We start from the raw sequence: 13,565 nt of genomic DNA, 5'->3' as shown, positions 1-13,565 counted from the left end.
TACACCCACCTAAGCTAAAACCCCACTGGTTACCTGACCGCCGTTGGCCCTGACGAATGGGCCACAGTGAAGTTTGGGTCTCCTGGAATTAGTATAGGATCAGAGCCCGAGTCTAGTATTTTCCGAAAGGCCTGATCATTTCCTTTTCTAAAATGCATGGTTGCCTTCGTAGAAGGGGAATTTTTGCTTACGTCCTTACCATTTTAACATCTGCTAATTTAGAAGCCCTGGTTTCCAGAGTGGAAACACTTCAGGCATCGCAGTGAGAATCCCATTCAATTTTTTTTTTTTTTGTCTTTTTATGGTGACACCTGTGGTATATGGAATTTCCTGGGCCAGGGGTTGAACCAGAGTGGGAGCCGCAGGGCTACTCCACAGCCACAGCAATACCAGACCCAAGCTTCGTGTGCCACCTATGTCACAGCTGTGACAACGCCGGATCCTTAACCCCCTGAGAGAGGCTAGGAATCATACCTGCATCCTCAAAGAGACACTATCGGATCCTTAACCCACTGAACCACAGTGGGAGCTCCTCATTAAGTTTTAAGCTATGTCTGCTACCCTGGGCTTCTTATGCCAGGAACACAACAGGAAAAGAAAATGAGTCACAATCCTGACAGGGCTAATTAACCTGCTTATCAGGGGAATGTAGGACTATTGTTGCATAAGAGAGAAAGTGAAGCAGGTGTTTGCAATGAAGGTGACCCACTAGGATGTCCCCTGACAGTCCCCTGATAAATTTTGACAGCTAATAGGTAAGTTCACTAGAAATGGGCTATTGTCCATATTTCATACTCTTGTAAATGTGGATCTTTTGTACTTTGAGCATATATTTTAGAAAATGTGTATGTTAAAAGGTCACCACGATGTCTTTAGGCAAGTTTGCTGTGGGATAGTTTGTTTAACAGTCAGGAAAGTTACACTGGTCATTATTAATATCTAGCGCCACCAAAAATAGCCTGTAGCATCTGAGGGTGAAAAATAAATGAAGCATCTCCAGGAAAAAACAAAAAAGAATTAGTGTATTTTGCCAGGGGCTTAGGCCCCTGACTGATGGGTACCTTGGTCCCACTAGTTGGTAAAACACCTGGTCTGGTTGAGGGTGTCGTCAAGGGTGAGTGGAGTCCAGCAAGGTAGGGATGTAGGAAATGATGGATATTGGTTGCCATCCAGACAAACTGCAATGACAGGGTGTATAGTTTGTCCCACTAATCTTGTTTCTGTGAGTTTCACCAAGAAAAGGAACTGAAGAGAATACCAGAAGGGCTGGTTATAGAACGTTTTTCTACTAACCAGGCAGATGGGGCAGTGCAAGAGCAGCGTGCAGCAGGCACACTGGTCTGCTGCCCAGATGCTCTAGTCAGCACCGATATATTCATTTCCCAAGCTACTGGGAAGGTTGGCAACTGAATTCTCTCAGCTGACTCTTTCTCTGAGAAGTGCTGTGCACCTCTCAGGGACAGCCTACATCAAATAGATGGGCAGGGTGACAAGGTAGAGGAGGAAATGTCCCGCTTTTCTGGCTTCAAGAGGTGCAACTTTGAAGGACCAGCCTATCTCCAGAGGTCCCCATAGGATTAGCCGGGGCCTCTGCTGCAACTGCGTTGTGTGGATGAACCACTCCCTTTATCCAATGTTGCTCTCTCACCCTCTACGCTCTTATTCTCAACAGCATTTACCATTAAAGCTTCTATACATAAATATCAGAGTTTGAGTCTAGTTCCTAGGGAATCCTACTTATTAAAAAAAAAAAACAAAAACAGTGATTATTTTCTTGATTCATTTTGTTTCATTTTATATTTTTAAGGGAATATAAACATTTTGTCCCATCATGACCCTTGTTGCTTCCTTTTAACTTAACTCTTACTGTACTCACTCTTATTTATTCGTTATCCATCCATTAAGGAAATGAGCATATGCTTAAATTGCAGAAATTATTATGCCTAAGATTAGACGATGAATAATGTACTTGTGGGTTTTGGTCTGGTGTGTGAAGAGATCAGAAATTATCACTCCCATCCACACAATAAGAAAAAATAAATAAATAAACGACCCTTCTTAAATCCATCAGAGAACTGAGATCATAAGGCAAACCACTTCACCATAAATTGAAGAGACACACAAGGAAAAGTGATGAATCACAGCTTATTGGAGCAGAGGACTAGGAGTAGGAAAATCCAGAAGCGCTGGTACCAGAGTAGGAAACTGTAATTAACAACTTTATGGGAAAAAGACTGAATGGAGGCTCTGCAAAGATAATGACAGCTCACCCAAACAAGATCAATGAGTAGAATATGTTCTGTCAATCACGTATTTTCCAAAATCCAATTTCTGCATGAGTTATTTTCTTCACCAAATATGGTGTTGTTAAAAACATTCCCTACCCTGCTGAATTCTTTGCCAGACAGTTTGATTATCTCCATTGTTGATTATTGATGCTTTATTTTGTTCCTTTGGTACTGTCATATTTTCCTGATTCTTTGATCCTTGTAGCCTTTCCTTAAGAGTTTAATTGAGGGAGACTTCAGGAAGCTGATGCAATAGGAGGATCTATCCATGGGGCTGGCCAGGAACTTGCAGGGACTAATTTGGTGCTAGGAGGAGTTGAGCCTGAGTCTGTGGCAGCAGGCCTAGAGCTTGAGTCCATGGAGGCTGGATTGCAACACGGCTGGCCTGGCACCAGATTTTACTGGGGCAAGCCTGGGGCTAGGGATCACAACAAAGACAGATGCTCACTTCACTCTCAGCCAGGTGGAGGGTATCTGTCTTGTGCTGCATTTCCTGTGCTTGGGGAGAGGAAATGAGTGAGTAAAGTGAAACTGTCCTTCTCACTGTCATCAGTGTGTCCTTTCTTATTTCTATGCTCCACCTGCTGCCGTAATCTCCCACCTTGAATCCACAAGCCCCATGAAGATCTTCTCATAGGTGAATGGTTGTCAAACCAGTGTTTCTGTGAGGGACAAGGACCCTCCTATTGCATCAGCTTCCTGGTGTCTCTTCCTCAATTAAACGCTTAGGAAAGATCGTTCCTAAAATAGCTTACATTTACAGGTCTTGTACTTTATGCATCTGTCACAGATTAACCAGTACTGGCATAAAGGTGAAACTCAAATTTGCTTCCTACACTGTTTCTCTTTCTGCTGTTACTTATCTCAAATAACAACAGGTCTCTGTGACGCTTTGTGTCTACTAATTGCCAAATGAACTTAAAGTGAAATGCTCATAGTTTCCGAGAACATCTTTTTCTTAACTATAATTGTATGATGAAATTAACAATTGAATCATAAGCTGTCATAGCCATATTTTCTAAAATATTCACTGGTGCTCCCCAGTGAGAGATACATTTCCACAGTACTCTATTTCTTAGTGGAATAAGGCTCAGTTTCAGCTTTTAAGAATTAATTATATGTTCTAAATGCTAACCCATTTCCTTTTGCTGGACCAGAATATAATAAAATAAATAAATAAATGAAGATATTTTCATGTTTCTGTCTTGTTTTTTTTTTTTTTTTTTTTTGACACTTCAGTCTTTACATAGGTCCAGAAGTTTGTTTTGATAAAGAAAAGAAGTTCATACTAAATTACACAAGGTATCATCATATTTTTGGAACTTTAAACTTCTGATGATATCTTATTTGGGCCATGAAATTACCTTGCGTGACTTGGCTAACTCTGTTGATTGATTTTGAATGCCGTCTAATGCACATTGTCACCTTGAAACAAACCAAAAAAGTACTAACAAGACCCATTTCAGACGTCTGTACATACTTAAAAATAGTAGTGGCTGTGAGCTGTATGTAGGTCGCAGACGTGGCTTGGATCCTGTGTTGCTGTGGCTGTGGCACAGGCTGGTGGCTAAGCTCTGATTAGACCCCTAGCCTGGGAACCTCCATATGCCGCCAGTGCAGCCCCCCAAAAAAAAGACCAAAAAAAAAAATAGTAATGAGTTTGGAGAAAATCTTTACAAAATCAGACATGAAAAATTTTATGATACTCATCTGAGGGCTATGTGGTTGAATCCTCTCAAATGGTTATAAAATTAAGTATAAAAAGCATATGTTGGAGTTCCCGTCGTGGCGCAGTGGTTAACGAATCCGACTAGGAACCATGAGGTTGCGGGTTCGGTCCCTGCCCTTGCTCAGTGGGTTAACGATCCGGCGTTGCAGTGAGCTGTGGTGTAGGTTGCAGACGCGGCTCGGATCCCGCGTTGCTGTGGCTCTGGCGTAGGCCAGCAGCTATAGCTCCGGTTTGACCCCTAGCCTGGGAACCTCCATATGCCGCGGGAGCAGCCCAAGAAATAGCAACAACAACAACAACAACAAAAAAGACAAAAAGACAAAAAATAAATAAATAAATAAATAAATAAATAAAAAATAAAAAGCATATGTTTTTAAATGTCTCCTTAAATTCAATTTCCAACTTGCCACATTATCACATAGGTAAGTTAATTAATTTCTCTATGCATCATTTCTATCCTTGTCAAACTGAGGTAATAATAGGTCCTGATTTGTACGGTTATTGTGAGAAACAAATAAATCAGTAAATGCAAAGTTTTCTTATTCCTCTTTTTTTTTTTTTTTTTTTTTGGCTGTGCCCATAGCATGTGGAAGTTCCCAGGCCAGGGATCAAAATCAAATCCAAGCCACAGCAAGGACAACATCTAATCCTTAACTGCTAGGCCACTAGGGAACTTGAGTAAATGTAATGTTTTAAGGGGACTATCCATGTAAATCTAATGTGAAGGCAGGTTTGGAAACCACATCATTATTCAATGATGAAGGAAAAGTTATCCAAAATAAATACAAACCTTGGCCTCTCTCCAGAAATTTTGTTGCAGGGTGTGTCTGTGTCTAATATCGCCTAGGAATTTTCACCAGGAGATGGGGAGAGAGAGATGGAAATTCTTGAGTTACACCATGCCTCATAAGCCAAGTCATCATGGAGCAATGAGGGATCAATTATTCTGACAGCAGAGGTTAATGCATCCTCAAGAAAACCTTTGGATTTACTCATCCACTGTAGACACTGCCAGGGATGATGGCAGGGGAGCAGGAGAGCAATAGGATCAGATCAAATTCCAGAGCCATTCCAAGGTCAGAAGCAGAAATAGTCTTTTTTAGTGAGTGTGAAAGTCAAGAGTGTCCATGAGATAAGAGTTAAAAGATATGATCCCATGGGGTAAACAACCTGTAAACTCTTTTTGGGAACAAAATAACCAACAAAGATATATTATTAATAGCAGATATTTTTATGGTTTGAAATAAAGGAATAATAGAAGAGATTATCTTTCCCATGGAAATAAAGAAAAACCCCGTGTGTCGGAGTCAGTTGCAGAGTTCTTGACTTTTAACGAATAATTTTATATTTGTGAGAATGACTGTGACAGTGAGCTACTAAAGAAAAGTGAGAATATAAAGTTGCTTTTTAAATCCACGTATTTGTAACTTGTATTAACTTCTCAGATAAGCGAGCACTCAAGGAAGTAAGCAATACTAACCCTACCCCATAAGAAATATTTAAGGGTCTTCTTTAAATAGAAAAGAAGCAAGAACCTATAGGAAAGGGAAAGTCACAATAGGAAAGGCGAAAATATATAAACGGATTGAAGATCGCTTAAACCAGAATGGAGATTAAAAACAATCGAAAACTGTAAAAAGTGACTGTAACTACAATAAACAGTAGAAGGATAAGCGTGAGGAGGTAAAATAGGACATCAAAATCACAAAATGTGGTAGAGGGAGGAGAACAATGTGATCTTTAAATCTTTAGAGAATAACAGCCTAAGGATGTTCTTTCAAAGAACTGTCAAAGTATTCTGAAAGAAAACTAGCTTTGAACTCAGATCATATCAGTTTTTTTCCGGTAAAATCTTGATTGGTGTAGCCAAATTAGTATCACAGTTTCGTTTACCCTCTATACTTAGCTATGCAGGTGTATGAGGAGAAAATGAAAAGTGTATCCTTTATCAGCATTCCAGAAAAACTCTTGAACTCTAAATAAATATACAGTGTTTAGGATCTCATGTGCAGCAACATTAACAAACTATGTTTCAGAAAAGACCTGAAAACCAAAAAAGAAATTTTATTTCCTTCAAATAAAATTTCAATTATAGGAGTAAACTAATAAGAACACTCAGATGACCAAATCAATAATCTCAGTTTGAATAAATGAGAATAGTGGTACTAAATGTTATGCATTTCACCAAGAAATTTCTTTGTAAATTTTAAAGATTAATAAAAAAATCTATTTTCATACAGAGACAGGAGAGGAAGTATTTTGCTCATGCAGGCTGATACTTAGCTGGTATACCATTTGCTAAGACGAACTATTTGCTAAGAGACTTAATATATTTCCAAATATTCAGTATAGCTCTGCCATCCCAGCCACCAGGACCCCTTCCCCAGGGTCCTCCAAATCTCTATGTGATCCAACAACTGTCACAACAGGGTCTCCGGGACCTCGTTCCAGTGCCGTGGCCTGTGTCAGTTCTGGCTGTTAAATATCACATGCCATCCCTGTGCACTTCTGCATATGTAACAACCACGCAAGAAAAGTCTTCTATTTGTAAGACAGAGGAAGTTCCATGAAATGAGTCTGCAATCGAGTAATAGAGCCATAGAACAGCGATTGCTATAGGTTCCCAGTGACTTTATGACTGAATAACAAGCACATGAGATCAGAAGGCAGCAGGCCTGGGAGACTGTTCCATGAAGCACGTTTATTTGCTGGGTAGTTCACATACATAGTCACTTTTTAATTTGTTTTTAGCTCTAGGAGTTTTGTCTTTTCTTACATCAACTTAACCACAAGTCCCTTACTTCTTGGTGAATCGGGAGGAAGCATATTAATCTAGATCTTCAATCGTCACGGATGCAGCTGTCTTCTCACAAATCCAAGAAGTTTCAGCACTGCAGCGGGAAACGTAAATACTTCCTTTTTGAAAATAGGCACATCCTCTGGATCTGTTCATCTGAGCATACTCATTAGTACTAAGTCTGCAAATCAATCGATTTTAAATTAATCACAAATGTCACATTTGATGTTGATCACAATTCCATGTTCTCAGGTCCCCTGACAACCAAATGTCATATATTTGAATGTCGAGAGGCTTCTGCTGCCACCACTCATCAAAACACCAAGAGCTAGCATATCTGAATTTTTTTTTAATTTCAAATTAAATCATGATTCCAGATAGAAGTATTTAAGAAGGAAACTTAAAGTTTAGGTTGGGAATTTGGGTCTAAACCTTTTGTGTGCCCCAGACTGCTTTATCCAGCAGTCTGAATTACACTGTGATATTCTTTTCTTGCTTCAGAGGGGAGCTTCCTAGGTGAGATAGCATATGCATTGCTCAGAGTAGCCTTTACTCAATAGGAAATGGCTGTGTGATCCTGAGACCAATTTTACTACCCTGAGTGTAACCACTGCAGTCTCAGGGGATCAGTGTCCATAGGCTCTGAACCCTGCTCTGGGGATATCTCCTCCATACATTAACTGGAAGTGAGTGGAGGGGAGTTCCCATTGCGGCTCAGTGGGTTAAGGACCTGAGATAGTTTCTTTGAGAATGCAGTTTGATCTCTAGTCTCATGCAGTGTGTTAAGGATCCAGTGTTGCTGTGAGCTGTGGCAGAGGGTGCAGATGTGACTCAGATCTGGTGTTGCTGTGACTGTGGTGTAAGCCAGCAGCTGTAGCTCTGATTCGACTGAGACATTTCATATGCCACAGGTATGGGAGTAAAAAGAAAAAAAAAAAAGAAAAAAAGTTGGCAGAGGCCCCAGGGATGAGTGAAAATCCTTCGAGAGAACTGAGACATCTTCTTAAACTCCAAGATAGAAACAACTGCACTTATGTGTGTCATGGCATTGCTCTGTAAACCCCGAGTCTAGCAGCAAAACCTCAGATTAATTTGTAATCTTTTCATGCTCATCATTCCTCCACTTATGAAAAAGTAACTGGTATTCTTTTTGTTTGTCTGTTTTATGTGTTTGTTACTTTGCACATGCTTTTTTCCATTATTATTTATGTGAAATTAGACCAGTTGATTTTACATGACTAGTAATGGTGATTAAAAAGTGACTGTGGGTACCACATGGGATCCAAGCTGCGTCTGTGACCTACACCACAGCTCATGGCAACGCTGGATCCTTAAGCCACTGAGCGAGGCCAGGGATCGAACCCATATCCTCATAGATCCTTGTCAGGTTTGTCAACCACTGAACCATTAAGGGAACTCCCCTGAGAGGCTGAAATCTTGATTGCACAAGCCAAGCCCTCAGTCCTGATTTTGCCACTCGTGAGCCAAGTGACTTCAGGCAGGCTACTTCATCTCTCTATGACAATTTTTTAAAACTCTAAAAAGGGAATATAATAATGCTTTTATCACAGGGGTTCTATTTATAAAGTGTATTGAACACAGTATTATTTGTGGTTGTTAAATAGAGAAATAAATTTAAACTAATAGACGGTGCTCTGTATCCTGCCATGAGTTTGTCACACACAGGAATCTAGTTACTCCTCCTTTTTCCATCTGTTAATGAAGCTTTCCTTTCTTTGCAGGTTGTACTCTTTTTTTTTTTTTTTTTTTTTGTCTCTACATTTGTAATTCTTACAAAGAACATGTATTTTCTTAGTATTCCATTTCTTAGTACCCCTAGCTTGTTTATTTCCCCAATCGTAGGGAGACTTACAAGGATGGAGAGAGGAGCGTGCCATCTTCCCACAGCCACCTTTGGCCAGATGGATCCCATGATAATCCCAACCAGAAGAAAGAAAACTTAGGTAATGGCTGTGACTTCAGAAAAACCTGTGGGAGGAAACAGGGAAAATGTTCTGTGAGAGTCACATTCCAGTTTGCAGGAGTAGGAGAGATGGGAACAGTCCTCAAATTCATGCATTAATTCTTATTCCAAACATGCTGAACCCCTACCATGTGAATCAGAAGTTCCATTTATTTACTTTCTAGAGGATGGGTCATTTCTCTAACCAGGGAAGGAGACTCAACTGACCTTTTCCTCCAAGCTATCTATCTTCACCAACGTGGAGTTCTTGTCCATGCAGCTTTTTCTACTGTTAGGCCAGGTTTTCTCCTCATTTGTTGCAAAATAATAGCAGCTGTTTCGGTGCCAATGCCACGTCTTAGGACAAGGCTTACATTTATGGTCTGAAAAAGAAATGACACCCAATAGCACGAACTCAACAGCTCTGGAGTGACTGGGGACTGGAAAGTAAATTATGTAATTTGACAATAGAGCCTCTGAGCCAGCACCTTGACAACATGCTGTTTTTAAGAAAGAGCTTCTGAAAATGAAGTCACCGCCAGTTATGCTTTAGGACCATGGTAACTGGAATTCTTTTTCCAGGGCTCAGTCTTCTGGCCTCAGAATTACCAACTACACTTTTAACTTCTTACGACAACAGGATCATCTTAAAATAGTTCATTAAACAAGGAGCAGAAGTATCCAGATGGGTATCATTCCAGGATGCTTCCCAAATTCACCTCTGTGTTTTCAAAAATATTAAAAGAAATTTGCATCTTCCCTTGTCGTCTCTTAGTGCTGCATCATTAGAAGCCATTGGTTACACCCTCTCTCATACTCCAAGGTGGTACCCATAGTCAGCCTAAACCAGAGCAACAGATTTGACCTGACCAGTTAGCAGGTCCTGATTACCTGAAGTGTGAATGATTAGCTCTTGGCAGAGTTTGACGGCCATTTGTCTCTGTCTCTTCAGTAAATTGGAAATCTGTGATTTGAGTTCCTCCTCTGTGGGAAAGTTCCTGTAATAGCTCAGCTGTTGGGATAAGTTATCCTGCTGTTGGTGGATGATTTTCTGGAGCTGACTCAGTTTCTCCGAATCTGAGTTAATTTCATTAGATGTCTGCAAAACTCCAAGACATAACAGGTGACAAACACGTATCTTTCCATTCTCATGACAGCCATAGGTAATTCTCTTAACAAAGAAATACTTCTGAGATTATTTAATATTTATCAGTAACTCCTAGTAATCTAAGCATCATGGAAGAAACACACCTGATGTCTTTACATTCCAAATTGTTTAGAGTTCATCTTTATAATTTTAGTTGTATTTATGACTCTACTTATATTAAAGTAATAAATTAATAATTATTTATCTCTGAAAATTCATCTAAGGCAGTGCCAGTCATTTTGCCATTCATATTGGTGGATTTTTCTTTCTTTTTGTAGTTGGTTAATGTAATTGTTTTACAGAATCCTTTGGATCAAACGGTAATTCAAAGTATACTCTGCAGATTACCTGTATCAGAATCACCCAGGCTATATATATTTTTTAAAAGCAGATTTTAATGCCACACTAGATCATTTTTGGTCCTGGATCCACAGAATCTGCATTTTAAATAAGCCCTTCAAGTATTCACCAGTACAATAAATTTAATAACCACTGCACTAAAAGTACTGCATTTTAGGGGAAAAAAAGTGTTCACCCTTCCATGGTGAACCAATGAATATGTATCATTGCATCTTCGTTAATTCTTTTAAACATGCATCATCGTAGAAGATCAACTGCTAATCCTCATGGTGATTGGCTACTGAATATCCATCTCTCCTGCTAGAACATCATATTTCTTTCCAAAAGAGCAATCTATATCATTAGCCTCAATTTATATACTTGAATAAGTATACTGAATTCTCATTACCCATGAGATCTTAAATATGTAAGAAGAAATGAAAATAGCAGTGAAGGTGTTAGCATTCTACAGCAAAGACGCTTTCTTGGTACAAGTTCCCTGAAAGTTCCCATACTGTGCCCACTCATATACTTAACCGCATCCTACAAAGTGTGTATTCTTAGGATGTTTTCCCACCAACTTTCTGTTTACTGAGTAAGATATTATAAGGCAACTCTTCCTCCTTGTCTGTATCTCTTTTTCCTTCATCAGACTGTAGCTGCTGCTTAGAAGTCTTCTCTGTACCAACATAGTCTTTGGTGAGAAGATTAAGCCTTTATTGTGCTAAGTCTTAGAGGTAAATGAAATGCCATGCCTTTCCTTGAACCCACCTCCCTCAACTCTTGTTTCTCAGCATTGGAATAATGAGAGGATATGTGTCTAGGCAGAAAAGAGGCTCCTTATTCCAGTCATTAACTAGAAAAGTAAAATTTATCTTCATGGTCTAGTCTAGTTTATCAAGAGAAAACCATGTATTTAGGGCCAATTCCTCATAACAATAAAATATGTCCCTTGCAGGTTGACCTTGGAGACCTGGAGAATGAGAGGGAGATGAGGTGGCACAAGCATTAGAGGATTCTGGATGCCAGCACCTATCATATAATCTAACCTGAAATTTACACAGTTTACCAATATGTTTCCTAATCACTTTTCTCAGGCTTGATACAAGCATACTTACACATAATCCCCAAGGTCACCAGCCCAATCAGCAGCATCAGACAGAATGTGAGCAGACCCAGGGCAGCCTGACGCCATATGGAGGATGAAGCTGGATGCCCTGAAAGAAGCCGACAGAAGGATTGGCAAACAGAACTGCCTTGTGGCTGTCATACTTTGAATTGTTTATTTCTTCCACTTAGTATGCTTCCAGATAATAAAATTTCTCTCTTGCTTCTTCAATTCCCCTATCTAGTAAATACCTAAAATGATGCATAATAAGGGCCCCACCATAGTTCTCCAGTTTTTTTCCCCCAGAATTCTCTTTGAGAATCTCTGAATTTTTAGGTTTTTATTTTATATCATCACACACTTTTCTTCTTCAAGATTACTGAATTCGTGAATGAGATGTTGCGGAAATTTCTCTGGATGATACTGACAATGGAAGAGGCGCCAAGTTTTTGAGATTGCAAACCTCCATAAAGCAGGTGTGAATTCCACTTTTATCTATTACGTATTCCATCTTTCACCTAGTAGATAATCAGTTGAATTATCTAAGCTAAAAACAACAGAATAGAATAGAAAGCAACAGGATAACTCTTCAAACTTTAGCATGTTATATATATATATATATATGTATATATGTGTATACGCATACACACACACATATACACACACATATTTTTTCATATTTGCTTGACATTCCTATTCTTTAATTCTGGATCTAGTGAAATCTAGCCCAAAGTTTCGGATAGATTAATACAATCTCCAGAAGCCCTGCCGCATGTACCACATTCACAACTCCCTTTTTCTCAAGGATTAGATTAAAAAAAAAAAAAAACAGGTCAAAAATGTATAACTACCTTTATTAGACACATGCAAAGTCTATTCCCATCCTTTTTTAATATATCATCCCCCCAAAGCCAGGCACACATACACATATGTGCTTAAAATAAAAATAAACCTAAAGAACAGGAGAATGTTTTAGAGGATTCACGACAACCACCTAAACTGTCAACAGATTTTTGAAGGTAAGGGATGTAGTCTGATACCTGACGCTGGATTCCTGACCACAGAGACAGCTATTTTTTCCAACTGGGCACAAAGAAAGGAGTGGAAGATAAGAACAGAGTCTGGTCTCCATCACAGGACAGTTGTATGAACTTGGTTAAATCATTTAATGTCTTTGAGCCTCAGTTTTTTCATTAATACATTGGAGAAAGAACTAATATTATTCCATTTACTTCACAACCATATTTTGATAATGATGAGGTATAATGTATATAAAATACGATACAGATGTCACTGTTGGTTCAACATGACTAATTATACTGGAGTTTCAACTTCCCTAAAAAAGTTTCTAAATACTTATCATGCAGGAACTAGCTTTTGTCTATTTTTGACTCATTCGTCTTCCAGTGCTTCCCTTCAGTTATTTATACCTTCCGAAAGAAAAGTTCCCTCCACCGTCTTTATTTTAGAAGCCTCCGAACTGTCTTCTGAAAGAACAGTCCCCTGGCATCTCTCACAAGGTACAAATATCAAGGACTACATTTAGAAAAATGAATCTTTGAGACCCCAAACTCAATCTCTGGCATATTCAGTCAAAATGATTCATTACAGCACAGAGCCTCTTGACACATAGCAATATCACACAGTTTTAAAAGGTCCCTGAAGCCATGTATTTCTTCCTCAACGTGACCCTATTAGAAGATTCCCCAACTTGGTCTCCATTTTGGAGGTTCCAAAGCACACCTCTCTTGAGCATTCGTCTCAAAGCCAGCACTTCAAGGCACTTAACAGCTGCCCATCCCCTAAAGTCACATCTTGCTTTCTCCGAACTCCTACCTCTTTTCCTTAGGTTATTTGTATCCCGATATTTCCTGCTGCCACAGAATCCTGAAATGTGAGTGTCGCGTAGGTCACTTCTTCGGACATCGTAGAAGAAAGCTCTACTATAAACGTAATTAGTGTTTCAATATCTACAGACCCGGGAAGAGGATGTTCTTTTCAAGGCTGGGAGGTTTTATATCCACACTGAACCAACCCGAGACACATCCCACGGCCCCTCTGTAAGGACAGAAGAACAATCAGTTTTTCTGTACAGTAAGTTAGAGAAGGTCAACTCTTCCCTGAAGAAATAAGAATACTGTAGATCTCAACTGTCTGCTCCTTCAGCGTTGTTCTTGCTGTGAAGCAAAGAACT

At 39.4% G+C, this 13,565-nt stretch overlaps 1 protein-coding gene across 1 annotated transcript; it reads right to left on the bottom strand.

Annotated features, from left to right (window-relative positions):
• On the bottom strand, positions 6,700-13,565 carry CLEC12B (C-type lectin domain family 12 member B). Its single transcript, NM_001302088.2, is given in 7 exon segments — positions 6,700-6,995; positions 8,688-8,803; positions 9,006-9,160; positions 9,669-9,884; positions 11,382-11,480; positions 13,208-13,236; positions 13,239-13,565. Coding segments are annotated over 7 exon segments (825 nt in total). The 5' UTR covers positions 13,298-13,565; the 3' UTR covers positions 6,700-6,844.

Source organism: Sus scrofa, chromosome 5 (assembly GCF_000003025.6).
Source record: "Sus scrofa isolate TJ Tabasco breed Duroc chromosome 5, Sscrofa11.1, whole genome shotgun sequence".
NCBI classification, from domain to species: Eukaryota; Metazoa; Chordata; class Mammalia; order Artiodactyla; family Suidae; genus Sus; species Sus scrofa.
The sequence above is the reverse complement of the archived record's forward strand: the minus strand, read 5'-3'. Positions and strand labels throughout refer to the sequence as shown.